The sequence below is a fragment of the Oncorhynchus mykiss genome, chromosome 27 (genome assembly GCF_013265735.2).
Source record: "Oncorhynchus mykiss isolate Arlee chromosome 27, USDA_OmykA_1.1, whole genome shotgun sequence".
NCBI lineage: Eukaryota > Metazoa > Chordata > Actinopteri > Salmoniformes > Salmonidae > Oncorhynchus > Oncorhynchus mykiss.
This window is the reverse complement of record NC_048591.1, coordinates 42,572,998-42,600,663: the sequence shown is the minus strand read 5'-3', so window position 1 is coordinate 42,600,663 and position 27,666 is coordinate 42,572,998. Positions and strand designations below refer to the sequence as shown.

Below are 27,666 nucleotides of genomic sequence, written 5' to 3'. Positions count from 1 at the left end.
AGTCTCATAATGATACCATGACGACATAAAGATATGGAGTCTCATAATGATACCCTACACCCCAACCTGAGGTCAAACCCTACACCCCAACCTGAGGTCAAACCCTACATCTCAACCTGAGGTCAAACCCTACACCCCAACCTGTGGTCAAACCCTACATCCCAACCTGAGGTCAAACCCTACATCCCAACCTGAGCACTCTGTTCTGCCACCTCTGGTCTCTTGCCCCCCCCCGACACACACACACACACACACACATACTAACACACACACACACACACCACAACCACAGAGCACACCCTGTCACACATAGTTGTGGAAAGTATTTTCCGTGAGCATTTCTTGTTGCATAAAAAGGCTCTTGTTGTACATCATTTTTTAACAGCTTTATGTGTGACAAACAATCAGCCCATAATGCATTGCAGATACCTAACTATAGAAGTAAGGCTTCCCGAGTGGAGATCCCACTAGAGATCTTGGTTCGAGTCCAGGCTCTGTCGCAGCCGGCCGCGACCTGGAGGCCCATGGGGCGGCGCACAATTGGTCCAGCGTCGTCTGGGTTAGGGGAGGGTTTGGCCGGCAGGGATGTCCTTGTTCCATCGCGCTTTAGCGACCCCTGTGGCGAGCCGGGCGCAGTGCACGCTGACATGGTGGCCAGGTGTATGGTGTTTCAACCGACACATTGGTGTGACTGGCTTCCGGGTTAAGCTGGCATTGTGTCAAGAAGCAGTGAGGCTTGGCTGGGTTGTGTTTCGGAGGACGCACGGCTCTCGACCTTCGACCTCTCCTGAGTCTGTACGGGAGTTGCAGCGATGGGACAAGACTGTAACTACCAATTGGGGATTAAAAAGAGAAGTCGGAATAGAGAAACATGCTCAATAAAATAGGCCTAATGACATCAAGTTAAAATAATCTCACCCTTAGCATCACTTAGCACATCACTTGGGTCCTTTAAGTAATATCTACAATAAACACATACTCTATAATGTAGTTATACAGACATCTCTTTACTAAATATAACTAATTATAATTATAACGCAGACCTTTTATTTGCAATCATTGTATTTCCCATCCTCTCTGCTAAGACAAACCCCTGCATGTGTGTGTGTGTGTGTGTGTGTGTGTGTGTGTGTGTGTGTGTGTGTGTGTGTGTGTGTGTGTGTGCACAGTGGAACATCCGCATTGCTTAGGCCTCCAGCCCACAACAGAGACATGCACAGGAAGGAGAATGCTGTCATTTATCCAAAATACACAGCAGGGTGGGCAGTGTGAGTGTGTGTGTGTGTGTGTGTCTATCTAGTGTGGTGTCATAGACAGTCTCCCAGGGCTGGCCATTTCCCAGCAGTCTGTGCTGTATCTGCCCAGGACCAACGTGTGGTCAGCCATCGATGGCAACAGGAGCGGGAGGCACTGAACGCTCTGTGCCCAAACCAGGATGCCAAGGATGCCCAGCTCTCCCCAGCGGGACCATATGGAATTTCTCATCCACATGCCAGCCTACTGACCGCTCACAACCAAACTTAGGCTCAATAACAGTGTTCTGCAATTTTTGTCCTGATGACTCACAGTGTGCAGTAGCTTTTGTTCCCACCCAGCACTAACAGAGATAATTCAATAAATTAACTGATCTCCAAGCGCTTGATTGGATGAGCCAAGTGCGCTAGTGGTATGGCAATCTCTCGTGGGCAGACTGTGTAAATATAAATTCTATGGTTAGATCTAGATTCTATGGGTACAGACAGCTAACGAGCAGCACTAGTTCCGGTGATTGTGTTGTTTTTGTTGTCACTGGTAATTTGGACGAATCATGATTTCGCAGGTTATAGCATCTTTCGAATTACGGAAAGTGGGAGGGGACATTCGGCCCATAGACTTGCCCGTAAAGAGAGAGAGAGAGAGAGGGGAGGGGGGGGGGGGGGGGGGGGGTGTAGCTCCTCATTCTGGTTGTAGCATCTCTTCTCTTACCAGGTATTGACCAAGAACTTAATCGAGCAGCTTTCCAATTACATGAGATTTCAATTGTGGGTTACCTGAGATTGGTACAGTATTATGCTGTGTCTAGGGGCAGCAGGTAGTGGTTAGAAGAGGAAGGTAGTCTAGTGGTTAGAGGAGGAAGGTAGCCTAGAAGGTAGCCTAAACTATCTTGGTAGATAGTGTGGTCTACAGCTTATCATGAGGTACTCTACCTCAGGCGAGCAATACCTGGAGACTACCCTAATATTAGACATCGCATACCAGCTGTTATTGACAAATAGACACACACCCCCACCCCTCGTCTTACCAGATGTAGCTGTTCTATCCTGCCGATGCACGGAAAACCCAGCCAACTGTATATTATCCAGTCAGCCACGACTCGGTGAAACATAAGATATTACAGTTTTTAATGTCCCGTTGGTAGGATAGTCTCGAATGGAGCTGAACTAGTTAATTCTCCAGTGATTGCACGTTGGCTAATAGAATGGATGGTAAACAAATTCGCCGACAAATTCTCACGAGGCACCCTGATCTCTTCCCCCTGTATTTCCTTCTTCTCTTCATGTGAAGATTTGGACCTTGTCCGAGAGCAACACCATATCCTTCACGTCCGACTCATTAAAGAGAAAATCGCTGTTCTGATGTCCAGACGCTCTTTTCGTATGCTATCCATTTGTTGTTTGTATGCTGTTCTTTGTATGCCATTTGAATATTTGATTATTAACCAATTATATTAGGACACTCTTGGCCATGATTACAGACACCTGTGTCTTTTGACTACATAAACGAGTCATCCCGCAGTGTTTGATGAAGACAGCTAGGCTGTTGAAACGTTGGTAATTAAATGTTTGCATCTGAGCTCCTAGAGTGTGCGGCTCTCTTTAATTTTCAAGACGCTCTTTTCGGTAGCATCAACATTATGTACAAAATAAGTTACAAACAATTTGAAAAAAAAAAATCACAAAATAGCACACACACACATATACAAACATATATATACATACACACACACAGTTCACCATCCAGCCTGCTTCACAGCCAAAACATCCACATCTGGCCCAGGACACTACAACTACAGACTGTTGATCCACACATCATCTAGCCCAGGACACTACAACTACAGACTGTTGATCCACACATCATCTGGCCCAGGACACTACAACTACAGACTGTTGATCCACACATCATCTGGCCCAGGACACTACAACTACAGACTGTTGATCCACACATCATCTGGCCCAGGACAATACAACTACAGACTGTTGATCCACACATCATCTGGCCCAGGACACTACAACTACAGACTGTTGATCCACACATCATCTAGCCCAGGACACTACAACTACAGACTGTTGATCCACACATCATCTAGCCCAGGACACTACAACTACAGACTGTTGATCCACACATCATCTGGCCCAGGACACTACAACTACAGACTGTTGATCCACACATCATCTAGCCCAGGACACTACAACTACAGAGTGTTGATCCACACATCATCTAGCCCAGGACACTACAACTACAGACTGTTGATCCACACATCATCTGGCCCAGGACAATACAACTACAGACTGTTGATCCACACATCATCTGGCCCAGGACACTACAGACTGTTGATCCACACATCATCTGGCCCAGGACACTACAACTACAGACTGTTGATCCACACATCATCTGGCCCAGGACACTACAACTACAGACTGTTGATCCACACATCATCTGGCCCAGGACAATACAACTACAGACTGTTGATCCACACATCATCTGGCCCAGGACACTACAACTACAGACTGTTGATCCACACATCATCTAGCCCAGGACACTACAACTACAGACTGTTGATCCACACATCATCTAGCCAGGACACTACAACTACAGACTGTTGATCCACACATCATCTGGCCCAGGACACTACAACTACAGACTGTTGATCCACACATCATCTAGCCCAGGACACTACAACTACAGACTGTTGATCCACACATCATCTAGCCCAGGACACTACAACTACAGACTGTTGGTCCACACATCATCTGGCCCAGGACAATACAACTACAGACTGTTGATCCACACATCATCTGGCCCAGAACACTACAGACTGTTGATCCACACATCATCTAGCCCAGGACACTACAACTACAGACTGTTGGTCCACACATCATCTGGCCCAGGACAATACAACTACAGACTGTTGGTCCACATATCATCTGGCCCAGGACACTACAACTACAGACTGTTGATCCACACATCATCTAGCCCAGGACACTACAACTACAGACTGTTGATCCACACATCATCTGGCCCAGGACACTACAACTACAGACTGTTGATACACACATCATCTGGCCCAGGACACTACAACTACAGACTGTTGATCCACACATCATCTAGCCCAGGACACTACAACTACAGACTGTTGATACACACATCATCTGGCCCAGGACAATACAACTACAGACTGTTGGTCCACACATCATCTGGCCCAGGACACTACAACTACAGACTGTTGATCCACACATCATCTAGCCCAGGACACTACAACTACAGCTTGTTGATCCACACGGACTGCTCAGATAGATGCCCTTAGAACACAGACAGACTGACAGGTCCAGGACCAGGTATGGCTCTCCCCAAACACCGTGGGGTCAATGGTAACTGTCTAGCTTTTGTCTGCTCTCAGAACAGCCAGAAACAGAGACATTACTTATCATGCCCTCTCACATGGGGGATATGGTGCTGTTCTATCACTTTAACTGAGAAGAGCGGAAAGACTGAATGGAGGAGAGAGAGAGAGAGAGAGAGAGAGAGAGAGGGGGTAGTTTGAGATGGACAGGGAGAGAGATATGAAAAGGAGAACCCAGGGAAGGAGAGAATAGGGAGAGCTGAGGGACGAGAGGAAGGGAGAGCTGAGGGAGGAGAGGAAGGGAGAGCTGAGGGAGGAAGAGAGGAAGGGAGAGCTGAGGGAGAAGAGGAAGGGATAGTGAAGGATGGAGGCGAGGAAGGGAGAGCTGAGGAAGGAGGAGAGGAAGGGAGAGTTGAGGGAGGAGGAGAGGAAGGGAGAGCTAGAGAGGAGAGGTGTTGAATGACTAATGGAACTATGAAGCGCTGCCAATATTAAGAGAGAGAGGGTAGTTAGAGATGGACAGGGAGAGAGATATGAAAAGGAGAACCCAGGGAAGGAGAGAATAGGGAGAGCTGAGGGACGAGAGGAAGGGAGAGCTGAGGGACGAGAGGAAGGGAGAGCTGAGGGAGGAGGAGAGGAAGGGAGAGCTGAGGGAGGAGGAGAGGGAGGGAGAGCTGAGGGAGGAGGAGAGGAAGGGAGAGCTGAGGGAGAAGAGGAAGGGAGAGCTGAGGGAGGAGGAGAGGAAGGGAGAGCTGAGGGAGAAGAGGAAGGGATAGTGAAGGATGGAGGTGAGGAAGGGAGAGCTGAGGGAGGAGGAGAGGGAGGGAGAGCTGAGGGAGAAGAGGAAGGGATAGTGAAGGATGGAGGCGAGGAAGGGAGAGCTGAGGAAGGAGGAGAGGAAGGGAGAGTTGAGGGAGGAGGAGAGGAAGGGAGAGCTAGAGAGGAGAGGTGTTGAATGACTAATGGAACTATGAAGCGCTGCCAATATTAAGAGAGAGAGGGTAGTTAGAGATGGACAGGGAGAGAGATATGAAAAGGAGAACCCAGGGAAGGAGAGAATAGGGAGAGCTGAGGGAGGAGGAGAGGGAGGGAGAGCTGAGGGAGGAGGAGAGGAAGGGAGAGCTGAGGGAGAAGAGGAAGGGAGAGCTGAGGGAGGAGGAGAGGAAGGGAGAGCTGAGGGAGAAGAGGAAGGGATAGTGAAGGATGGAGGTGAGGAAGGGAGAGCTGAGGGAGGAGGAGAGGGAGGGAGAGCTGAGGGAGAAGAGGAAGGGATAGTGAAGGATGGAGGCGAGGAAGGGAGAGCTGAGGAAGGAGGAGAGGAAGGGAGAGTTGAGGGAGGAGGAGAGGAAGGGAGAGCTAGAGAGGAGAGGTGTTGAATGACTAATGGAACTATGAAGCGCTGCCAATATTAAGAGAGAGAGGGTAGTTAGAGATGGACAGGGAGAGAGATATGAAAAGGAGAACCCAGGGAAGGAGAGAATAGGGAGAGCTGAGGGACGAGAGGAAGGGAGAGCTGAGGGACGAGAGGAAGGGAGAGCTGAGGGAGGAGGAGAGGAAGGGAGAGCTGAGGGAGGAGGAGAGGGAGGGAGAGCTGAGGGAGGAGGAGAGGAAGGGATAGCTGAGGGAGAAGAGGAAGGGAGAGCTGAGGGAGGAGGAGAGGAAGGGAGAGCTGAGGGAGAAGAGGAAGGGATAGTGAAGGATGGAGGTGAGGAAGGGAGAGCTGAGGGAGGAGGAGAGGGAGGGAGAGCTGAGGGAGAAGAGGAAGGGATAGTGAAGGATGGAGGCGAGGAAGGGAGAGCTGAGGGAGGAGGAGAGGAAGGGAGAGTTGAGGGAGGAGGAGAGGAAGGGAGAGCTGAGGGAGGAGGAGAGTAAGGGAGAGCTGATGGAGGAGAAGAGGAAGGGAGAGCTGAGGGAGGAAGAGAGGAAAGGAAAAGCTGAGGGAGGAGGAGAGACAATGAGAGCTAGAGAGGAGAGGTGTTGAATGACTAATGGAACTATGAAGCGCTGCCAATATTAAATCCTACAAAACTCGTAAACGTGCCGAGCAAAGCCCACCCATAGCGTTACAGGAATAAATGATTGACAGCCGAATAATTCCTCCTTAATGGATCTTCATATCCTTTATGTCCTCCCTCATTTGCATGAAGCTCATCCTGGGTGTTAAGCTGTGGAATTGATTCAGGATAACCTGCAGGTTAGCAGAGTAAATGGGAATATATTCACTTCTCTTGACAGGATTTGGGAATAGAAAGATTATCTCCAAAGTAAGTGTTGCTGAAGTTTTGGTAAAATAGTTTAGAGGTTGTCTATTCAGTAAATGTTGGTGAAGTTTTGGTAGAGTATGTGGGAGTTTAGAGGTTGTCTATTCAGTAAGTGTTGGTGAAGTTTTGGTAGAGTATGCAGGAGTTTAGAGGTTGTCTATTCAGTAAGTGTTGGTGAAGTTTTGGTAGAGTATGTGGGAGTTTTATTTAGTTGCCAGTAAGGCGACTCCGGGTTAGGTCCTGGCATTGTTGCTACATAACTTCCTTCTCACACAGCCCCATTACCTTGTTAATGTGTGGAGATAGGCATCAAGGTGCCGCTACGACAAAGTGGAGAAGAGACAGGGGCCAACGGCAGCTAAATTACTTCCACATTTCTCCCAAATGTTTTCCATGCCGTCATGTGTCTGTACTACACACACTGACCCATGTACACACAAGCAGGAAACACACACACATACACACATTTTTCCTGCCTCAGCAAAAATCCATTGTAGAAACATTGATTGCGAACAAAAGGATTTTTGGTGGTTTATTTTATAGAGAGGAAGATGAGTTTATTTTATAGAGAGGAAGATGAGTTTATTTTATAGAGAGGAAGATGAGTTTATTTTATAGAGAGGAAGATGAGTTTATTTTATAGAGAGGAAGATGAGAGTAAAGGGAATAAGGCTAAAAGAAGAAGAAAAGAGGAAGGACAGAAGAGAAAGAGGAGGAGGAGAGAGGAGGAGAGAGAGGAGGAGAGAGGAGGAGAGAGGAGGAGGAGAGAGGAGGAGAGAGGAGGAGGAGGGAGGAGAGGAGGAGAGAGGAGGAGAGAGAGGATGAGAGAGGAGGAGAGAGGAGGAGAGAGAGGAGGAGAGAGGAGGAGAGAGGAGGAGGAGGGAGGAGAGAGGAGGAGAGAGAGGAGGAGAGAGGAGGAGAGAGAGGATGAGAGAGGAGGAGAGAGAGCAGGAGAGAGGAGGAGGAGAGAGGAGGAGAGAGGAGGAGGAGAGAGGAGGAGAGAGAGGAGGAGAGAGGAGGAGGAGAGAGGAGGAGAGAGAGGAGGAGAGAGGAGGAGAGAGAGGATGAGAGAGAGGAGGATAGAAGAAGAGAAAGCAGGAGAGAGGAGTATAGAAGGAGAGAGAGCAGGAGAGAGGAGGAGGAGAGAGGAGGAGAGAGAGGAGGAGAGAGAAGAGGAGAGAGGAGGAGAGAGGAGGATAGAAGAAGAGAGAGGAAGAGAGAGGAGGATAGAAGAAGAGAGAGCAGGAGAGAGGAGGATAGAAGAAGAGAGAGCAGGAGAGAGGAGGAGGAGGGAGGAGAGAGAGGAGGAGAGAGGAGGAGAGAGAGGATGAGAGAGGAGGAGAGAGAGCAGGAGAGAGGAGGAGGAGAGAGGAGGAGAGAGGAGGAGGAGAGAGGAGGAGAGAGGAGGAGAGAGGAGGAGGAGAGAGGAGGAGAGAGAAGAGGAGAGAGGAGGAGAGAGAGGATGAGAGAGAGGAGGAGAGAGGAGGAGAGAGAGGATGAGAGAGAGGAGGATAGAAGAAGAGAAAGCAGGAGAGAGGAGGATAGAAGGAGAGAGAGCAGGAGAGAGGAGGAGGAGAGAGGAGGAGAGAGAGGAGGAGAGAGAAGAGGAGAGAGAAGAGGAGAGAGGAGGATAGAAGAAGAGAGGAAGAGAGAGGAGGATAGAAGAAGAGAGAGCAGGAGAGAGGAGGATAGAAGAAGAGAGAGCAGGAGAGAGGAGGAGGAGAGAGGAGGAGAGAGAGGAGGAGAGAGGAGGAGAGAGGAGGATAGAAGAAGAGAGAGGAAGAGAGAGGAGGATAGAAGAAAAGAGAGCAGGAGAGAGGAGGTGTAGAGAGGAGTAGAGAGAGGAGGAGAGAGAAGAGGAGAAAGGAGGCGAGAGGAGGATAGAAGAAGAGAGAGGAAGAGAGAGGAGGAGAGAGAGGAGGAGAGAGAGGAGGAGAGAGGAGGATAGAAGAAGAGAGAGGAGAGAGGAGGATAGAAGAAGAGAGAGCAGGAGAGAGGAGGAGGAGAGAGGAGGAGAGAGAGAATGAGAGAGGAGGAGAGAGAGGATGAGAGAGGAGGAGAGAGAGCAGGAGAGAGGAGGAGGAGAGAGGAGGAGAGAGGATGAGGAGAGAGGAGGAGAGAGAGGAGGAGAGAGGAGGAGAGAGGAGGAGGAGAGAGGAGGAGAGAGAAGAGGAGAGAGGAGGAGAGAGAGGATGAGAGAGAGGAGGAGAGAGGAGGAGAGAGAGGATGAGAGAGAGGAGGAGAGAGGAGGAGAGAGGAGGAGGAGAGAGGAGGAGAGAGAGGAGGAGAGAGGAGGAGAGAGAGGAGGAGAGAGGAGGAGAGAGGAGGAGGAGAGAGGAGGAGAGAGAGGAGGAGAGAGGAGGAGAGAGAGGATGAGAGAGAGGAGGATAGAAGAAGAGAAAGCAGGAGAGAGGAGTATAGAAGGAGAGAGAGCAGGAGAGAGGAGGAGGAGAGAGGAGGAGAGAGAGGAGGAGAGAGAAGAGGAGAGAGGAGGAGAGAGGAGGATAGAAGAAGAGAGAGGAAGAGAGAGGAGGATAGAAGAAGAGAGAGCAGGAGAGAGGAGGATAGAAGAAGAGAGAGCAGGAGAGAGGAGGAGGAGAGAGGAGGAGTGAGAGGAGGAGAGAGAAGAGGAGAGAGGAGGAGAGAGGAGGATAGAAGAAGAGAGAGGAAGAGAGAGGAGGATAGAAGAAAAGAGAGCAGGAGAGAGGAGGTGTAGAGAGGAGTAGAGAGAGGAGGAGAGAGAAGAGGAGAAAGGAGGCGAGAGGAGGATAGAAGAAGAGAGAGGAAGAGAGAGGAGGAGAGAGAGGAGGAGAGAGGAGGAGAGAGAGGAGGAGAGAGGAGGATAGAAGAAGAGAGAGGAGAGAGGAGGATAGAAGAAGAGAGAGGAGAGAGGAGGATAGAAGAAGAGAGAGCAGGAGAGAGGAGGAGGAGAGAGGAGGAGAGAGAGAAGGAGAGAGAAGAGGAGAGGAGGAGAGAGGATAGAAGAAGAGAGAGGAAGAGAGAGGATGAGAGAGAGGAGGAGAGAGGAGGATAGAAGAAGAGAGAGCAGGAGAGAGGAGGAGAGAGAGGAGGAGAGAGAAGAGGAGAGAGGAGGAGAGAGGAGGAGAGAAGAAGAGAGAGGAGGAGAGAGGAGGATAGAATAAGAGAGAGCAGGAGAGAGGAGGAGGAGAGAGGAGAGAGGAGGATAGAAGAAGAGAAATGAGGAGAGAGGAGGAGAGGAGGAGAGAGGAGGATAAAAGAGAGGAGGAAAAAGGAGGAGAGAGGAGGATAGAAGAAGAGAGAGGAAGAGAGAGGAGGATAGAAGAAGAGAGAGGAAGAGAGAGGAGGAGGAGAGAGGAGGAAAGAGAGGAGGAGAGAGGAGGAGAGAGGTGGATAAAAGACAGAGGAGGAGAAAGGAGGAGAGAGGAGGAAAGAAGAAGAGAGAGGAAGAGAGAGGAGGATAGAATAAGAGAGAGGAGGAGAGGAGGAGAGAGGAGGAGAGAGGAGGAGAGGAGGAGAGAGGAGGATAAAAGACAGAGGAGGAGAAAGGAGGAGAGAGGAGGATAGAAGAAGAGAGAGGAGGAGAGAGGAGGAGAGGAGGAGAGAGGATGATAAAACACAGCGGATGAGAAAGGAGGAGAGAGGAGGATAGAAGAAGAGAGAGGAGGAGAAAGGAGAGAAGAGGAGAGAGGAGGAGAGAGAGGAGGAGAGAGGAGTAGAGAGTGGGAGAGAGGAGGAGAGGAGGAGAAGAGGAGGAAAGAGGAGGAGAGGGGAGGATAGAAGAGAGAGAGGGAGGGAGGATGAGATAGGAGGAGAGAAGAAGAGAGAGGAGAGAGAGAGGAGGATAGAAGACAGAGGAGGATAGTGGGAGAGAGGAGGAGAGAGGAGGAGAGAAGAGGAGAGAGGAGGAGAAAGGAGAGAAGAGGAGAGAGGAGGGGAGAGAGGGGGAGAGAGGAGGAGAGAGGGGGAGAGAGGAGGAGAGAGGAGGAGAGAGGAAGAGTAGAGAGGAGGAAAGAGGAGGAGAGAAGAGGAGAGAGGAGGGGAGAGAGGGTGAGAGAGGAGGAGAGAGGAGGAAAGAGGAGTAGAGAAGAGGAGAGAGGAGGAGAGAGGGGGAGAGAGGAGGAGAAAGGAGAGAAGAGGAGAGAGGAGGGGAGAGAGGGGGAGAGAGGAGGAGAGAGGGGGATAGAGGAGGAGAGAGGAAGAGTAGAGAGGAGGAAAGAGGAAATAGAGAAGAGGAGAGAGAAGGATAGAGAAGGAGCGAAGAGGAGGAGAGAAGAGGAGAGAGGAGGATAGAGAAGGAGCGAAGAGGAGCGAAGTGGAGAGAGGACAACAAGTCAGCAGTTTGATTGATGTATAAGGAGACTTCTCAAATATCCACCATGACCCAGCCGCCAGAGGACAACACAGACAGGGCTGAGCAAACGATGCATTGGCCTTCAGAGTTTATTAGTGGGGCTCAACAGAATGTGTCTCATCGATGGCACTGATCTAGGATTATTTTACCTTCCCAAAACCTTTACGTAGCCATTGAGGTATATGCAAGACTGACCCTACAGGGGAAGTGCTCAGTTGCTCCATCCATTAAAGTTGGTGCCCAGTGGAAAGCTTTTTTTGACCTCAATGTTTGTAAACAAAGTAAATGTAAACAAACACTATAGCCTCAAAACATGTTTAAAACTATAGTGTTGATATCATGGGTCCTTCCATCCATAGCTCTGACTATGAACTTGAGAGTGGTTACATTTCTCCAACACAATCACTCAGCTGTTTACCGAAATTGTTATTGTTTCAACTGCTGATTACCGCTTTAAACCAATGTGTTGGGACAACTCAATCCTACTACCCAACTAAGGCAGGTGGCTGGCCTGTAAAATGAATCCAGAGAGAATCACATCGAACCAAAAACATTTTGGATCACTTCTGTTTGTTGGGTAACAGCATGGTGATGTCATCCTCTTATCTAGTGGCCGGACGAGAATGAGACTTTCTCACCCCCCCGAAACACAACAAACCATCATTACATTTACATGTTAGTCATTTAACAGACGCTCTTATTCAGAGAGACTTACAGTAGTGCATTCATGCATCTTTCATGGTAAGGTAGCAAGGACTACAGAGACAACCAACAGGACTACAGACAACCAACAGGACTATAGAGACAACCAACAGGACTACAGAGACAACCAAAAGGACTACAGAGACAACCAACAGGACTACAGAGACAACCAAAAGGACTACAGAGACAACCAACAGGACTACAGACAACCAACAGGACTACAGACAACCAACAGGACTATAGAGACAACCAACAGGACTACAGAGACAACCAAAAGGACTACAGAGACAACCAAAAGGACTACAGAGACAACCAACAGGACTACAGAGACAACCAACAGGACTACAGAGACAACCAACAGGACTACAGAGACAACCAACAGGACTACAGAGACAACCAACAGGACTATAGAGACAACCAACAGGACTACAGAGACAACCAAAATGACTACAGACAACCAAAAGGACTACAGAGACAACCAAAAGGACTACAGAGACAACCAAAAGGACTACAGAGACAACAAAAAGGACTACAGAGACAACCAAAAGGACTACAGAGACAACCAACAGGACTACAGAGACAACCAAAAGGACTACAGAGACAACCAAAAGGACTACAGAGACAACCAAAAGGACTACAGAGACAACCAACAGGACTACAGAGACAACCAAAAGGACTACAGAGACAACCAAAAGGACTACAGAGACAACCAACAGGACTACAGAGACAACCAACAGGACTACAGAGACAACCAAAAGGACTACAGAGACAACCAAAAGGACTACAGAGACAACCAAAAGGATGACAGAGACAACCAAAAGGACTACAGAGACAACCAAAAGGACTACAGAGACAACCAAAAGGACTAGACAACCAAAAGGACTACAGAGACAACCAACAGGACTACAGACAACCAAAAGGACTACAGAGACAACCAACAAGACTACAGAGACAACCAACAGGACTACAGAGACAACCAACAGGACTGCAGAGACAACCAACAGGACTACAGAGACAACCAACAGGACTACAGAGACAACCAAAAGGACTACAGACAACCAAAAGGACTACAGAGACAACCAAAAGGACTACAGAGACAACCAAAAGGACTACAGAGACAACTAAAAGGACTACAGACAACCAAAAGGACTACAGAGACAACCAAAAGGACTACAGACAACCAACAGGACTACAGAGACAACCAACAGGACTACAGACACAACCAACAGGACTACAGACAACCAACAAGACTACAGAGACAACCAAAAGGACTACAGAGACAACCAAAAGGACTACAGAGACAACCAACAGGACTACAGACAACCAACAGGACTACAGAGACAACCAAAAGGACTACAGAGACAACCAAAAGGACTACAGAGACAACCAAAAGGACTACAGAGACAACCAACAGGACTACAGAGACAACCAAAAGGACTACAGAGACAACCAAAAGGACTACAGAGACAACCAAAAGGACTACAGAAACAACCAACAGGACTACAGAGACAACCAACAGGACTACAGACAACCAACAGGACTATAGACAACCAACAGGACTACAGACAACCAAAAGGACTACAGAGACAACCAAAAGGACTACAGAGACAACCAAAAGGACTACAGAGACAACCAACAGGACTACAGACAACCAACAGGACTACAGAGACAACCAAAAGGACTACAGAGACAACCAAAAGGACTACAGAGACAACCAAAAGGACTACAGAGACAACCAAAAGGACTAGACAACCAGAAGGACTACAGAGACAACCAAAAGGAATAGACAACCAACAGGACTACAGAGACAACCAACAGGACTACAGAGACAACCAACAGGACTACAGAGACAACCAAAAGGACTACAGAGACAACCAAAAGGACTACAGAGACAATCAAAAGGACTACAGAGACAACCAAAAGGAATACAGACAACCAACAGGACTACAGACAACCAAAAGGACTACAGAGACAACCAAAAGGACTACAGAGACAACCAAAAGGACTACAGAGACAACCAACAGGACTACAGAGACAACCAAAAGGACTATAGAGACAACCAAAAGGACTACAGACAACCAAAAGGACTACAGAGACAACCAAAAGGACTACAGAGACAACCAAAAGGACTAGACAACCAAAAGGACTACAGAGACTACCAAAAGGACTAGACAACCAACAGGACTACAGAGACAACCAACAGGACTACAGAGACAACCAACAGGACTACAGAGACAACCAAAAGGACTACAGAGACAACCAAAAGGACTACAGAGACAACCAAAAGGACCACAGAGACAACCAAAAGGACTACAGAGACAACCAAAAGGACTACAGAGACAACCAAAAGGACTACAGAGACAACCAAAAGGACTACAGAGACAACCAAAAGGAATAGACAACCAACAAGACTACAGAGACAACCAACAGGACTACAGAGACAACCAACAGGACTACAGAGACAACCAAAAGGACTACAGACAACCAAAAGGACTACAGTCAACCAACAGGACTACAGAGACAACCAAAAGGACTACAGAGACAACCAAAAGGACAACAGAGACAACCAACAGGACTACAGACAACCAACAGGACTACAGAGACAACCAAAAGGACTACAGAGACAACCAAAAGGACTACAGACAACCAACAGGGATACAGACAACCAACAGGACTACAGAGACAACCAAAAGGACTACAGAGACAACCAAAAGGACTACAGAGACAACCAAAAGGACTATAGACAACCAACAGGACTACAGAGACAACCAAAAGGACTACAGAGACAACCAAAAGGACTACAGAGACAACCAAAAGGACTTCAGAGACAACCAACAGGACTACAGAGACAACCAAAAGGACTTCAGAGACAACCAACAGGACTACAGAGACAACCAACAGGACTACAGACAACCAACAGGACTACAGAGACAACCAAAAGGACTTCAGAGACAACCAACAGGACTTCAGAGACAACCAACAGGACTACAGAGACAACCAACAGGACTACAGAGACAACCAAAAGGACTACAGAGACAACCAAAAGGACTTCAGAGACAACCAACAGGACTACAGAGACAACCAAAAGGACTACAGAGACAACCAACAAGACTACAGAGACAACCAACAGGACTACAGAGACAACCAACAGGACTGCAGAGACAACCAACAGGACTACAGAGACAACCAACAGGACTACAGAGACAACCAAAAGGACTACAGACAACCAAAAGGACTACAGAGACAACCAAAAGGACTACAGAGACAACCAAAAGGACTACAGAGACAACCAAAAGGACTACAGACAACCAAAAGGACTACAGAGACAACCAAAAGGACTACAGACAACCAACAGGACTACAGAGACAACCAACAGGACTACAGACACAACCAACAGGACTACAGACAACCAACAAGACTACAGAGACAACCAAAAGGACTACAGAGACAACCAAAAGGACTACAGAGACAACCAACAGGACTACAGACAACCAACAGGACTACAGAGACAACCAAAAGGACTACAGAGACAACCAAAAGGACTACAGAGACAACCAAAAGGACTACAGAGACAACCAACAGGACTACAGAGACAACCAAAAGGACTACAGAGACAACCAAAAGGACTACAGAGACAACCAAAAGGACTACAGAAACAACCAACAGGACTACAGAGACAACCAACAGGACTACAGACAACCAACAGGACTATAGACAACCAACAGGACTACAGACAACCAAAAGGACTACAGAGACAACCAAAAGGACTACAGAGACAACCAAAAGGACTACAGAGACAACCAACAGGACTACAGACAACCAACAGGACTACAGAGACAACCAAAAGGACTACAGAGACAACCAAAAGGACTACAGAGACAACCAAAAGGACTACAGAGACAACCAAAAGGACTAGACAACCAAAAGGACTACAGAGACAACCAAAAGGAATAGACAACCAACAGGACTACAGAGACAACCAACAGGACTACAGAGACAACCAACAGGACTACAGAGACAACCAAAAGGACTACAGAGACAACCAAAAGGACTACAGAGACAATCAAAAGGACTACAGAGACAACCAAAAGGAATACAGACAACCAACAGGACTACAGACAACCAAAAGGACTACAGAGACAACCAAAAGGACTACAGAGACAACCAAAAGGACTACAGAGACAACCAACAGGACTACAGAGACAACCAAAAGGACTACAGAGACAACCAAAAGGACCACAGAGACAACCAAAAGGACTACAGAGACAACCAAAAGGACTACAGAGACAACCAAAAGGACTACAGAGACAACCAAAAGGACTACAGAGACAACCAAAAGGAATAGACAACCAACAAGACTACAGAGACAACCAACAGGACTACAGAGACAACCAACAGGACTAAAGAGACAACCAAAAGGACTACAGACAACCAAAAGGACTACAGTCAACCAACAGGACTACAGAGACAACCAAAAGGACTACAGAGACAACCAAAAGGACTACAGAGACAACCAACAGGACTACAGACAACCAACAGGACTACAGAGACAACCAAAAGGACTACAGAGACAACCAAAAGGACTACAGACAACCAACAGGGATACAGACAACCAACAGGACTACAGAGACAACCAAAAGGACTACAGAGACAACCAAAAGGACTACAGAGACAACCAAAAGGACTATAGACAACCAACAGGACTACAGAGACAACCAAAAGGACTACAGAGACAACCAAAAGGACTACAGAGACAACCAAAAGGACTTCAGAGACAACCAACAGGACTACAGAGACAACCAAAAGGACTTCAGAGACAACCAACAGGACTACAGAGACAACCAACAGGACTACAGACAACCAACAGGACTACAGAGACAACCAAAAGGACTTCAGAGACAACCAACAGGACTACAGAGACAACCAACAGGACTACAGAGACAACCAAAAGGACTACAGAGACAACCAAAAGGACTTCAGAGACAACCAACAGGACTACAGAGACAACCAAAAGGACTTCAGAGACAACCAACAGGACTACAGAGACAACCAACAGGACTACAGAGACAACCAAAATGACTACAGAGACAACCAAAAGGACTACAGAGACAACCAAAAGGACTACAGAGACAACCAAAAGGACTACAGACAACCAACAGGACTACAGAGACAACCAAAAGGACTACAGAGACAACCAAAAGGACTACAGACAACCAACAGGACTACAGACAACCAACAGAACTACAGAGACAACCAAAATGACTACAGACAACCAAAAGGACTACAGAGACAACCAAAAGGACAACAGAGACAACCAAAAGGACTACAGAGACAACCAAAAGGACTACAGAGACAACCAAAAGGACTTCAGAGACAACCAACAGGACTACAGAGACAACCAACAGGACTACAGACAACCAACAGGACTACAGAGACAACCAAAAGGACTTCAGAGACAACCAACAGGACTTCAGAGACAACCAACAGGACTACAGAGACAACCAACAGGACTACAGAGACAACCAAAAGGACTACAGAGACAACCAAAAAGACTTCAGAGACAACCAACAGGACTACAGAGACAACCAAAAGGACTTCAGAGACAACCAACAGGACTACAGAGACAACCAACAGGACTACAGAGACAACCAAAAGGACTACAGAGACAACCAAAAGGACTACAGAGACAACCAAAAGGACTACAGACAACCAACAGGACTACAGAGACAACCAAAAGGACTACAGAGACAACCAAAAGGACTACAGACAACCAACAGGACTACAGACAACCAACAGAACTACAGAGACAACCAAAAGGACTACAGACAACCAAAAGGACTACAGAGACAACCAACAGGACTACAGAGACAACCAAAAGGACTACAGAGACAACCAAAAGGACTTCAGAGACAACCAACAGGACTACAGAGACAACCAAAAGGACTTCAGAGACAACCAACAGGACTACAGAGACAACCAAAAGGACTACAGAGACAACCAAAAGGACTACAGACAACCAACAGGACTACAGACAACCAACAGAACTACAGAGACAACCAAAATGACTACAGACAACCAAAAGGACTACAGAGACAACCAAAAGGACTACAGAGACAACCAAAAGGACTACAGAGACAACCAAAAGGACTACAGAGACAACCAAAAGGACTTCAGAGACAACCAACAGGACTACAGAGACAACCAACAGGACTACAGACAACCAACAGGACTACAGAGACAACCAAAAGGACTTCAGAGACAACCAACAGGACTACAGAGACAACCAACAGGACTACAGAGACAACCAAAAGGACTACAGAGACAACCAAAAGGACTTCAGAGACAACCAACAGGACTACAGAGACAACCAAAAGGACTTCAGAGACAACCAACAGGACTACAGAGACAACCAACAGGACTACAGAGACAACCAAAAGGACTACAGAGACAACCAACAGGACTACAGAGACAACCAAAAGGACTACAGAGACAACCAAAAGGACTACAGAGACAACCAAAAGGACTACAGACAACCAACAGGACTACAGAGACAACCAAAAGGAGTACAGAGACAACCAAAAGGACTACAGACAACCAACAGGACTACAGACAACCAACAGAACTACAGAGACAACCAAAAGGACTACAGACAACAAAAAGGACTACAGAGACAACCAAAAGGACTACAGAGACAACCAAAAGGACTACAGAGACAACCAAAAGGACTACAGAGACAACCAAAAGGACTACAGAAAACCAAAAGGACTACAGAGACAACCAAAAGGACTACAGAGACAACCAAAAGGACTATAGACAACCAACAGGACTACAGAGACAACCAAAAGGACTACAGAGACAACCAAAAGGACTACAGAGACAACCAACAGGACTACAGAGACAACCAAAAGGACTTCAGAGACAACCAACAGGACTACAGAGACAACCAACAGGACTACAGACAACCAACAGGACTACAGAGACAACCAAAAGGACTTCAGAGACAACCAACAGGACTTCAGAGACAACCAACAGGACTACAGAGACAACCAAAAGGACTTCAGAGACAACCAACAGGACTACAGAGACAACCAAAAGGACTTCAGAGACAACCAACAGGACTACAGAGACAACCAACAGGACTACAGAGACAACCAAAATGACTACAGAGACAACCAAAAGGACTACAGAGACAACCAAAAAGACTACAGAGACAACCAAAAGGACTACAGAGACAACCAAAAGGACTACAGACAACCAACAGGACTACAGACAACCAACAGAACTACAGAGACAACCAAAATGACTACAGACAACCAAAAGGACTACAGAGACAACCAAAAGGACTACAGAGACAACCAACAGGACTACAGAGACAACCAAAAGGACTACAGAGACAACCAACAGGACTACAGAGACAACCAAAAGGACTACAGAGACAACCAAAAGGACTTCAGAGACAACCAACAGGACTACAGACACAACCAACAGGACTACAGACAACCAACAGGACTACAGAGACAACCAAAAGGACTTCAGAGACAACCAACAGGACTTCAGAGACAACCAACAGGACTACAGAGACAACCAACAGGACTACAGAGACAACCAAAAGGACTACAGAGACAACCAACAGGACTTCAGAGACAACCAACAGGACTACAGAGACAACCAACAGGACTACAGAGACAACCAAAAGGACTACAGAGACAACCAAAAGGACTACAGACAACCAACAGGACTACAGACAACCAACAGGACTACAGACAACCAACAGAACTACAGAGACAACCAAAATGACTACAGACAACCAAAAGGACTACAGAGACAACCAAAAGGACTACAGAGACAACCAAAAGGACTACAGAGACAACCAACAGGACTACAGACAACCAACAGGACTACAGAGACAACCAAAAGGACTACAGAGACAACCAAAAGGACTTCAGAGACAACCAACAGGACTACAGAGACAACCAAAAGGACTACAGACAACCAACAGGACTACAGAGACAACCAACAGGACTACAGAGACAACCAAAAGGACTACAAAAGGAAACAATTTTTTTCTAGAAGTTTACTAAGGTTTGGTAACAGGCTGGTTGGTCAGCTATTTGAGTTTGAGTTTGAGTTTATTTTATTTTTACAGGGACAGTGCACATTAATCAACGTTTCAGTAAAAGTGCCGGTTTTAGCCAGCCGGCTAATTTTCAACCGCAGTCCCTGGGCAGGTTATTAAAAACAATTACAATATAGACAATAGCAGCATAGAACAAGCAAGACATAGCAACATAGGACAAGCAAGACATAGCATACAGACAGAGCAACATAGGACAAGCAAGACGCAGCATACAGACAGAGCAACATAGGACAAGCAAGACGCAGCATACAGACAGAGCAACATAAAATAAAAAGCAGCAAGACAAAATTCATAAAAGCAACAAAGTGTTTCCACACCTCACAAGCTACAGACAACATGGAAAGCGACTTCAAAACACACCTCTCTCATTCACGAGGCTGTTGGTCTCGGAGAGAGGTGAACAGAGAGGCCTGACAAGATGGACACTGCCCTGCCTTGGACACCGCCCTGCCGTGTGTGTGTGTGTGTGTGTGTGCGTGTGTGTGTGTGTGTGTGTCTGTGTCTGTGTGTGTGTCTCTGTGTGTGTGTGTGTGTGTGCACTTGCGTGCGAATCTAAGATGCAAGGTGCCCCTGGAGAATTAAGTTCATGTTCATTGTATGATGCTGTATGTACAGGGCCTTCAGAAAGTGTTCACACCCCTTGACTGTTCCCACATTTATCAGCCTGAATTTATGTTGTGTCACTAAATCAATACCCTATAATGTCATAGACGAAATAAAAAATTCTAACTGTAAATGTCTTGAGTCAATAAGTATTCAAGCCTTTTGTCATGGCGATGCCTACATCAGTTCAGGAGTAAGCATTTGCTTAACAAGTCACATAATAAGTTACGTGGACTCACTCTGTGTGCAATAATAGTGTTGAAAATACCTTTTGAATGACCACCTTGTAATTAATTGTCTGTAAGGTCCCTCAGTCGAGCAGTGAATTTCAAACACGGATTCAACCACAAGGACCAGGGAGGTCTCCCGATGCCTCACAAAGAAGGCCACCTGGACGACGCTGTGCCACATGTGCGCCGCCCTGTGAGACTCCCGATCACCAGCTGGTTGTGATACAGCTTGGAATTGAATCAGGGTGTCTGTTGTGACGCCTCTAGCACTGAGATGCAGTGCCTTAGACCGCTGTGCCGCTCGGGAGCATTGAATGGTCTTGACTGGCCTAGTAACACTTTTGACTTAAAATCGTCTTGAAAATCTATGGAAAGACTTGAAAATGGCCGTCTAGCAATGATTAACAATAAACTTAACAGAGCTTGAAGAATTCTTTAAATAATAATGTGCAAATATTGTACAATTCAGGTGTGCAAAGCTCTTAGAGACTTACCCAGAAAGACTAAGCTGTAATCGCTGCCAAAGGTGATTCTAATGCGTATTGACTCAGGGGTGTGAATACTTATGTAAATTAGACATTTCTGTACTACATTTTCAATAAATTAACTAAAATGTCTAAAAACATGTTTTTACTTTGTCATTATGGGGTATTGTGATGTCATTATGGGGTATTGTGGTGTCATTATGGGGTAATGTGAAGTCATTATGGGGTATTGTGATGTCATTATGGGGTATTGTGATGTCATTATGGGGTATTGTGGTGTCATTATGGGGTATTGTGGTGTCATTATGGGGTATTGTGTGTCGATGAGCGAATGTTTTTTAAAAATCAATTTAGAATTCAGGCTGTAACACAACAAAATGTGGAATAAGTCAAGGGGTATGAATACTTCTGAAGGCTCTGTGTGTGCAGTAAGTGAGTGTGGTGCTTGCCAAAGTGTGAAGGTATATTTAGTAGACTAAACCCTGGAGACAAGAGAGCTGGGGCCTACACTCCACATCCTCCCACTCTGTTTTCAGCCAGTCTGACCGCTTCTAGTGGTTCCCCCCAGTCCAACCTCTCTTTACTGGGCAGGAAGTCTCGAGCAGTTCCTCTAAGTCCAACCTATCTCTTTACTGGACTGGGAGCCTGAGGTTTGTGGTGCCCTGCCTCCCTATCGCCTCACGCTTTACAAGACTCTCTACCTCGTTTTTTTATGGTTCATAGAGCCTATTTTTCAACCCTTTCACTATAATGGGGAAATATGGGGAGGGGGAGTAAGAGAAACATCTCTTGCTCCTGCTGACCGGATCCTGTAGTCACAGACATACCATATGAATCTTGTTATCATAACATCTAACACAGGTCACAATGTAAGGTTGTCAAATACTCTAAAAACATCTCCTGTATATGTTTTATACATCCCTACAATAACCCTTCATCCACTATAGGAGATATAAATCCTACAATAACCCTTCATCCACTATAGGAGATATAAATCCCTACAATAACCCTTCATCCACTATAGGAGATATAAATCCTACAATAACCCTTCATCCATTATAGGAGATATACATCCTACAATAACCCTTCATCCACTATAGGAGATATAAATCCCTAAAATAACCCTTCATCCACTATAGGAGATATAAATCCTACAATAACCCTTCATCCACTATAGGAGATATAAATCCTACAATAACCCTTCATCCACTATAGGAGATATAAATCCTACAATAACCCTTCATCCACTATAGGAGATATAAATCCCTACAATAACCTTTCATCCACTATAGGAGATATAAATCCCTACAATAACCCTTCATCCACTATAGGAGATATAAATCCCTACAATAACCCTTCATCCACTATAGGAGACATAAATCCCTACAATAACCCTTCATCCACTATAGGAGATATAAATCCCTACAATAACCCTTCATCCACTATAGGAGATATAAATCCTACAATAACCCTTCATCCACTATAGGAGATATACATCCTACAATAACCCTTCATCCACTATAGGAGATATACATCCCTACAATAACCCTTCATCCACTATAGGAGACATAAATCCCTACAATAAACCTTCATCCACTATATGAGATATACATCCTACAATAAACCTTCATCCACTATAGGAGATATAAATCCTACAATAACCCCTTCATCCACTATAGGAGATATAAATCCCTACAATAACCCTTCATCCACTATAGGAGATATAAATCCTACAATAACTGCAAGCATCAGCTCTTCCCCCTTTTCCCCAGAAATCTGATATCAGAGCTGATAACCAACAGTTTTAGTCATACATTAAACATTTCTCTATCAATGGTGACGTTGTAAATACATGATGTTTCATTTTGACAAATCTCCTGCGCCTACAATAGCTGACAACCTCGTCTGTCTGTCTGTCTGTCTGTCTGTCTGTCTGTCTGTCTGTCTGTCTGTCTGTCTGTCTGTCTGTCTGTCTGTCTGTCTGTCTGTCTGTCTGTCTGTCTGTCTGTCTGTCTGTCTGTCTGTCTGTCTGTCTGTCTGTCTGTCTGTCTGTCTGTCTGTCTGTCTGTCTGTCTGTCTGTCTCTCTCTCTCTCTCTCTCTCTCTCTCTCTCTCTCTCTCTCTCTCTCTCTCTCTCTCTCTCTCTCTCTCTCTCTCTCTCTCTCTCTCTCTCTCTCTCTCTCTCTCTCTCTTCTCTCTCTCTCTCTCTCTCTCTCTCTCTCTCTCTCTCTCTCTCTCTCTCTCTCTCTCTCTCTCTCTCTCTCTCTCTCTCTCTCTCTCTCTCTCTCTCTCTCTCTCTCTCTCTCTCTCTCTCTCTCTCTCTCTCTCTCTCTCTCTCTCTCTCTCTCTCTCTCTCTCTCTCTCTCTCTCTCTCTCTCTCTCTCTCTCTCTCTCTCTCTCTCTCTCTCTCTCTCTCTCTCTCTCTCTCTCTCTCTCTCTCTCTCTCTCTCTCTCTCTCTCTCTCTCTCTCTCTCTCTCTCTCTCTCTCTCTCTCTCTCTCTCTCTCTCTCTCTCTCTCTCTCTCTCTCTCTCTCAGACACAAAAACATCTTGATTAAAGACCCGAGGAGTATGTACACAACTACAGAGCCTCAGCAGACCTTTAAATTTGGGAACATGTTCCTAAATAAAAACAGGCTCCTCGGTCCCAACTTTTAATTCAACACACCTTAAGTTCCCAAACCTACAGTAATGTAGCAGGATATCAACCAGCAGTCGTTCATAACTACAGTACTTCTCACAGTTACTTTTCTCCCTCGTGTGCCAGGTAACAGCTCTCATTCCTTATTCCTCCTCGGCCATACTAACGTCAAGTCTGAGTCTGTTACAGTCCCCGTACAACAGCAACTGGCTAACACCTTTAAAAAAGACCTCCCCTCAGTATCTTAAACATTACTCTGACCAAATACATACAGAATTTTTTTTAGAATGTTTGCTTTGCCGAACTAACATTATCACCTGAGGAAATGGAGAACAGGTAGAGGATTATAACCAGTGGGTTATACGGGTTTACATTAGGGTGAGGACAGATGGAGGGTTATACGGGTTTACATTAGGGTGAGGACAGATAGAGGGTTATACGGGTTTACATTAGGGTGAGGACAGATGGAGGGTTATACGGGTTTACATTAGGGTGAGGACAGATAGAGGGTTATATGGGTTTACATTAGGGTGAGGAAAGATACAGGGTTATATGGGTTTACATTAGGGTGAGGACAGATAGAGGGCATGATTATGAGTGTGAATGCTCACCTTCTCGACATTCATCTCCTACAAACCCAGGACAGCACCTCCACTCCCGAGCTGTGATCTGCCGATAGGCCACCTTGTACGACGGCCTGACCACGGTCCTGTAGCTGACGGAGGAGGGACAGGGTCAACACAGGAACATCTTCATGTAAACTATTGCTACTATATACACTATAAGATGGCATTTATATCAAAACAGTACTCTGGGGTCGTCTGGTCCAGTCCTACCTGATGAGTTTGGAGCAGGGTCCTGGCCAGCGGCAGCCTTGAAACACTCGCTGTACCATGGTCTCTGTCCCATTATGCACCTGGCACTTCACTGTCCTCAACACAGTGTACTGGCACCAGTTCCTGTAGTCACAGACAGACCATGTGGATCTTGTTATCATAACATCTAACACAGGTCACAATGTAAGGTTGTCAAATACTCTAAAAACGTCTCCTGTATATGTTTTATACATCCCTACAATAACCCTTCATCCACTATAGGAGATATAAATCCTACAATAACCCTTCATCCACTATAGGAGATATACATCCTACAATAACCCTTCATCCACTATAGGAGATATAAATCCCTACAATAACCCTTCATCCACTATAGGAGATATACATCCTACAATAACCCTTCATCCACTATAGGAGATATAAATCCCTACAATAACCCTTCATCCACTATAGGAGATATAAATCCCTACAATAACCCTTCATCCACTATATGAGATATACATCCTACAATAACCCTTCATCCACTATAGGAGATATAAATCCCTACAATAACCCTTCATCCACTATAGGAGATATAAATCCCTACAATAACCCTTCATCCACTATAGGATATATAAATCCTACAATAACTGCAAGCATCAGCTCTTACCCCTTTCCCCCAGAAATCTGATACCAGAGCTGATAACCAACAGTTTTAGTCATACATTAAACATTTCTCTATCAATGGTGACATTGTAAATAAATTATGTTTCATTTTGGCAAATTCTGGCCATCCTCACAATGAATTCTCTCCGTGCGTCATGATGTGCTCACCTGAGGTGAATGTTTGATCCGCTGCCTGGTGAACCTGTGGTCGCGCTCTGCTCCGAGTTGACGCTTTGGCCAGTCACTCCGGGAAACTGGTAAATAAATCCCGTTCCCGTCGAATGACAGATCAGACATATCCATATTATGCACAGAGCGCACGGGAGCGATGTCATTGCCAATGGCGTCTCCACAGAGTTCCAAAACGCTAGTTGCTGTAGGCTTCCGTTGATTTAAAAAAGAAAAGAGTTTGAATCTCTTCGAAGGGTTAGATCTTTGTCAGATGTGGAATAAATACACCGTAGTAGTCAACAGTACAGCGTTTATGAGTTCGCCATGGTACAGACTACAAGACAGAGCGCTGGATAAATCCAATAACTCAAGTCAAAATGCATTACACTGACACCCATGCCCAGGGAATAATCTGCGTTTTAAACACTTCTCTGACGTTGGACCCCCCTGCGAGGATGAAGGAGTCAGATATCCACTGTAGCTGGTGCGCGTAAAAAGCGTGCAGAAATCTGGTGAGGTAGAAAACCACATCGGAACCGCATTTAATAGGAGAGATTTTGGGATTTAGATCAGCTGCTTCTCACAATTTTGATTTAGAATAAAGGTTAAATTGCTAGGAATTAAAACGGGTTCACTTAATCCTATGGATTATAAAAGTACATCCTGTCACATTTTAGGGACTGTAAATTATTTATAATGAGTGGAACCTGGAGAAAATCGGATCTCTCAGAAATGAAAATGGATGGCCCTCCCTTCAGTAAAATACACTACCGTTCAAAAGTTTGGGGTCACTTAGAAATGTCCTTGTTTTTCATGAAAACATACATGAAATGAGTTGCAAAATGAATAGGAAATATAGTCAAAACGTTGACAAGGTTATAAATAATGATTTTTAATTTAAATAGTAATTGTGTCCTTCAAACTTTCTTTGTCAAAGAATCCTCCATTTGCAGCAATTACTTGCAGACTTTTGGCATTCTAGTCATCAATTTGTTGAGGTAATCTGAAGAGATTTCACCCCATGCTTCCTGAAGCACCTCCCACAAATTGGATTGTCTTGATGGGCACTTCTTATGTACCATATGGTCAAGCTGCTCCCATAACAGCTCAATAGGGTTGAGATCCGGTGACTGTGCTGGCCACTCCATTATAGACAGAATACCAGCTGACTGCTTCTTCCCTAAATAGTTATTGCATAGTTTGGGGCTGTGCTTTGGGTCATTGTCCTGTTGTAGGAGGAAATTGGCTCCAATTAAACGTATGGCATGGCGTTGCAAAATGGAGTGATAGCCTTCCTTCTTCAAGATCCCTTTTACCCTGTACAAATCTCCCACTTCACCTCCACCAAAGCACCCCCAGACCATCACATTGCCTCCACCATGCTTGACAGATGGCATCAAGCACTCCTCCATCATCTTTTCATTTTTTTCTGCGTCTCACAAATGTTCTTCTTTGTAATGCGAACACCTCAAATTTAGATTTGTCTGTCAATAACACTTTTCTTTCTTTGTCCAGTGTCTGTGTTCTTTTGCCCATCTTAATCTTTTATTTTTATTGGCCGGTCTGAGATATGATTTTTTCTTTGCAACTCTGCCTAGAAGGCCAGCATCCCAGATTCGCCTCTTCTCTGTTGACGTTGAGACTGATGTGTTGCATGTAGTATTTAATGAAGCTGCCAGTTGAGGACTTGTGAGGCGTCTGTTTCTCAAACTAGACACTCTAATGTACTTGTCCTCTTGCTCAGTTGTGCACCGGGGCTTCCCACTACTCTTTCTATTCTGGTTAGAGCCAGTTTGCGCTGTTCCGATGAAGGGGTTTAGCACAATGCGCTGTATGAGATCTTCAGTTTCTTGGTAATTTCTCGCATGAAATAGTCTTTATTTCTTAGAACAAGAACAGACTGACGAGTTTCAGAAGAAAGTTATTTGTTTCTGGCCATTTTGAGCCTGTAATCGAATCCACAAATGCTGATGCTCCAGATACTCAACTAGTCTAAAGGCCAGTTTTATTGCTTCTTTAATCAG

The 27,666-nt window shown here is 45.9% G+C and overlaps 1 protein-coding gene across 3 annotated transcripts in view; it reads right to left on the bottom strand.

The window, feature by feature from the left end:
• LOC110508057 (collagen alpha-1(XXVI) chain) overlaps positions 1–26,082 on the bottom strand; it is a 54,657-nt gene extending 28,575 nt beyond the window's left edge. Inside the window, exons 1-3 of one of the 3 annotated variants that reach the window (XM_036965662.1) lie at positions 25,640–26,082; positions 24,827–24,949; positions 24,602–24,705 (exon numbers count right to left, since the gene is read on the bottom strand). In XM_036965662.1, coding sequence (XP_036821557.1) covers positions 24,602–24,705; positions 24,827–24,949; positions 25,640–25,806 — 394 coding nt within the window. In that variant the 5' untranslated portion in view covers positions 25,807–26,082. The remainder of the gene's footprint in view (positions 1–24,601; positions 24,706–24,826; positions 24,950–25,639) is intronic. The other 2 variants (XM_036965661.1, XM_036965660.1) reach the window with 2 other exon arrangements.
• Positions 26,083–27,666: the final 1,584 nt, after the last annotated feature.